Here is a 3,943-nt window from a genome sequence, read left to right as displayed (position 1 = left end):
TTTTACTTTTAGATCATAGTTTTGTCCCCACGGGTGATGAAAATAATTGTATACAGACAGATTTTTGTAGATCAGAGGGAAATGCTTCTTCATGCCAGGCTGTACATTCTCGCTTCCGCTTGGTTTTGACTCACCTGGTCTGGAGTAGAGTGTGTGTGGTATATAAGGTGTAGTCTCTCTTCTGCTTTCTCAGGTAAGGACAGCATTCTGGAGCCGCTGTGTTTCCCCGATCAGCCGGCTGACATCTCCAGCCCTCCCGGTGTTCAATGTCCCGGCTCCGAGCCGCTGGTCTGCCTGTTCTGCTCTGAGTCCGTCCCACCGCCGCGGAAAGACGTCCTCCTCAGACACCTGCTGATGGAGCACAAGCTTGTCATCGCCGACGTCAAACTCATCGCAGACGTCCCAAAGTACGAGCCACACATGCTCCGGCTCACTCGTTTAACTCTCGGGAACACGTTTGGATGTTTTTAGCATTTGGAACTCGATCATTTCACCAAAGACTTCCTGTAATTATTTGGGGTGATGGGGGGAAACCCTTACCTTACAAGTATAAATATATACAACAAGTCCAGCATGTCCACGCCTGCTAGTGTGCTGCTTTTATGAACCGTGACGAAGTGTTTCTGTGCGCCGGTAAACCTGGCTGTGAGTCGGTTTTTACTGACGAGTTTCCTCCATCAGGTACTTGCTGTACTGGAAGGGCAGATTCCTCGAGCAGCCGCTCACAGATTTCTGCAGCGTCATCAAAACCAACTCCACGGGCCCAGTCGGTGAGTTCACTCAAACAGGTAACGCGCCGCAGGATTCCCATCAGTCCTGGAAACCTCACGTGTGTTAGATGAAAGCAGACAGAAGGTAGAGCTTCCTGAAATCATGTGACTAAAAGCTTCTTTGCTTCCTGTAGTCATCTCTTATGATCCAACCCCCAAAAAGCTGCTTTTTACGCATAATTCCATAAACATCATTCAGTGACATGTCTGAGCCTGAACCAAGATACTGAACCTTGGATTGTCCGTCCTGATAATATTCTTATTTACTGTGTCAGCCTGGATGCAAAAGTTTCAATCAAGTCCACTTCCTAGTCCTCCTCTGATCCTGTGTGAATGCTTTCAGTCTGCTCGTTTCATCTCTGTATCGTCCGCAGTGATTGGTCGGACTGGCAGGCTCATCCGGTCTCTGCAGTGTGTCTGTTCTGTGATCACCAATCGGAGACGTTGGAGCAGATCTACGCGCATATGAAGGTACGGGAACGTAGAAGTTTCAGAGAAGGAAAATATCGTTTTCTGCTTTTCATCCCTGAAACGATTCTGCAAAGGCTTCTGGGAGAACGGAGACAGTGCACACTAACAGGAAACGATCTGCTTCCTGAGGTCTCTGCAAACATATGAATCCATCGTTCGCACAAAACATGGATTTTACTCAGAAAGTGCCCTCACACACAGACGGACCGAAGCTGAAGAGCTTTTAAAATGAAGCGCCTTTTATTTTGAAAAGTTTCCAAATAAATACATGATTGTCAAAACTTTAACGAGCAAATAAAAATGTTTCCTCGTTGTTGGGTCTGTTTCCACAGGCCCCGCTAGTTTAGAGACTTATTCATCATGAAGGAAACAAGACATAACAGAACATCTTCAACCGGTTTTTCACTCGCTAACGAGGGAAGTCTTTGGTCAAGAACCAGCTCTTGGAGCCCACGCCCCTGTCCTGTCTCAGGCCCGAAGTCCTTCAAAGAGCAGCTTCCCCCGTAGCTATTTATTGACATGGCAGTTACAATACACAATACAACACAAGCTCCCCCAGCACAGAGTGGCTGGAGAGGTCAGAGACAAAGGAACGTCTTGATCCTATAGGTTGAACTCAGACCGTACAAATTTAAGAAACACGATGACAACATTCAACAATTAGACTTAACACTCGTGAACAATAAATAAATCTAGGATTGGACGTCGACTGCAGTCCGATTTTGTCGTTGATTAAACGTTCTGGTTTAAAGTCAGAACCAGTTTCCCAAACGTGACTCTAAGTTTGTGCTCACGAGTGACGAGTTTACCTGAGAGGCAGAAAAGTTTCTCTCTGCTTTCTGGTTTTGTTATTTATGAAGTCTGTAACGGGCGTCGCGTGCGTGACCCTGACATCTTTCTGTTTTGTGTTTGCAGGAGGCTCACGGCTTCGACCTCCACCTCCTTAAGACCGAGCTCAGTGAGTGAAATCGCCGTGGTAATTCGAGCGCAGTTTGCTTCTATTTCTTCCTTCTGAGTGTTTCTAATGTTCTGTCCTCCCTCAGACCTCAAGTTCTACCAGCAGGTCAAACTGGTGAACTTCATCCGGCGGCAGATCCATCAGAGCCACTGCTACGGCTGCACGCGGATGTTCGACTGCCGGGCGGACGCCCTGCGTCACATCGCGGCTGAAGGTCACGTGATGAAACTGCCAGAGATGTCCGCCTGGGACCAGCCGCAGTAGGTTTAAGGAAGCGCCTGCAGAGTTAACCAATGAGAGCGCGGGCTTTAAAGCTGGCGTACAGCTGCTGATGAACGTGGTCAACGCCACAGATGTTTACACTTCATTTGGAGTATTTTTATCAGCTGATGAAAATGGCGTCCTTTTTGGGACTAATTTGAGCCTGAGCACTAAACGTCGTCTCGCTCCGCAGGTATTACTTCCCCACGTACGAGAACGACGCTCTCCTGTGCACGCTCTCTGACAGCGAGGAAGGCGACGGTGACGAGGAGCATCGCGGCGAGGAGATCCCGGTCATCGCGGAGGACATCTCTAACCTGAGAGCGCTGAAACAGTCCAGTGTCCTCAAGCAGCTGCTGAAGGAGCGAGGAGGCAGCAGCTAGGACCACAGACGGACACGTGTCATACGTTTGACTCAAAGGCGTCTCTGACGTCGGCTGAGCTCAGCTCATGGTGACCACATGCCACATGGCTGGAACGCAGCGGCACGGGTTTGAGTCCGGCCCTTTCCCTCTCAACTATTTCCTGTACGTCTCTACTTAGTAAAGATAAGAAAGGCAAAAGAAGAGTCCTCTCCACAGCTGGACACGCGGACGCCATGATGTCCGCTGAAACGTAATTGCTCTGCCTCGTGCAATGAAGCTGAAACATGCGTTTTCTTGAATATGAATTTTAGTACTCGAGTAAAAATGATTTTCTTTTGTAACTTGCAACTGAGCTGGATTCAGTGCTGTGGTGGACGAGCTCATCGTCAAGATGAGACGAGAGACTCTTTATTGTCATTGCACAGTCACACTTAGAACAACAGCACTACACAATTGCAAACTGTCCCGCGTCGGCACTACGCACAACACAAACAACACAACACAGGAACTTAATAAATGAAAAGAATGAGTGTATGTTTTACTGCACATTGTTGTTATTATTGTTGTTGTTGTCCCCTCAGAAAGCCCAGGGACGTCTCGTGCCTGAAACATCTGTCCTATTTGGTGTTTCTGTTGTTTTTCTGCATCGCTTTGCTGAGCGACACCTGCCGTATGGTGGAGCCGAACTGCAGCGCTCAGAGTTTTCACCGCGTCCTTCGCGTCCAGGCTCACGTTCACGAACATGCAGCACTGAGGAGAGAAACGAGAGGTCGCTGCAGGAACTCACTGCTGTCAAACTTCCTGTTTTATCCTCATTTCGTACTCTGGCAGGCTGTAGGACATTTTGGACAATCTATAATCTTCTAACACAAAAACATACAAGTGTTCACTGAAGTAAACACACAGAGCAGTAGCAGATTTTTTTTAAGTGTTTTATTTATTTTCATTTGCTGCTAACTGCCTTGTTTTCATTTGTAGTTTTTGTAGTAGGAAGAACTACAAAATCTACAAATAAACAAAGAGCAGTTAGCAAATGTAGTGCTCTCCACTATGTGAAGCCCTCACATGAATTTTTAGATTTTTCAGTTCAAGCCAATTAAATGAAATCCAAAAATTCA

At 47.2% G+C, this 3,943-nt stretch overlaps 1 protein-coding gene across 1 annotated transcript; it reads left to right on the top strand.

Moving 5' to 3' along the window:
• Nucleotides 1-1,150: 1,150 nt before the first annotated feature.
• Nucleotides 1,151-3,359, top strand: LOC143412325 (zinc finger protein 277-like). Its single transcript, XM_076886959.1, has 4 exons — nucleotides 1,151-1,241; nucleotides 2,157-2,199; nucleotides 2,285-2,459; nucleotides 2,654-3,359. Exons 1-4 carry the CDS (start codon nucleotides 1,236-1,238, stop codon nucleotides 2,841-2,843), a joined length of 414 nt encoding a protein of 137 aa, XP_076743074.1. The 5' UTR covers nucleotides 1,151-1,235; the 3' UTR covers nucleotides 2,844-3,359.
• Nucleotides 3,360-3,943: the final 584 nt, after the last annotated feature.

This window comes from Maylandia zebra, linkage group LG7, assembly GCF_041146795.1.
Source record: "Maylandia zebra isolate NMK-2024a linkage group LG7, Mzebra_GT3a, whole genome shotgun sequence".
NCBI lineage: Eukaryota > Metazoa > Chordata > Actinopteri > Cichliformes > Cichlidae > Maylandia > Maylandia zebra.
The sequence above is the reverse complement of the archived record's forward strand: the minus strand, read 5'-3'. Positions and strand labels throughout refer to the sequence as shown.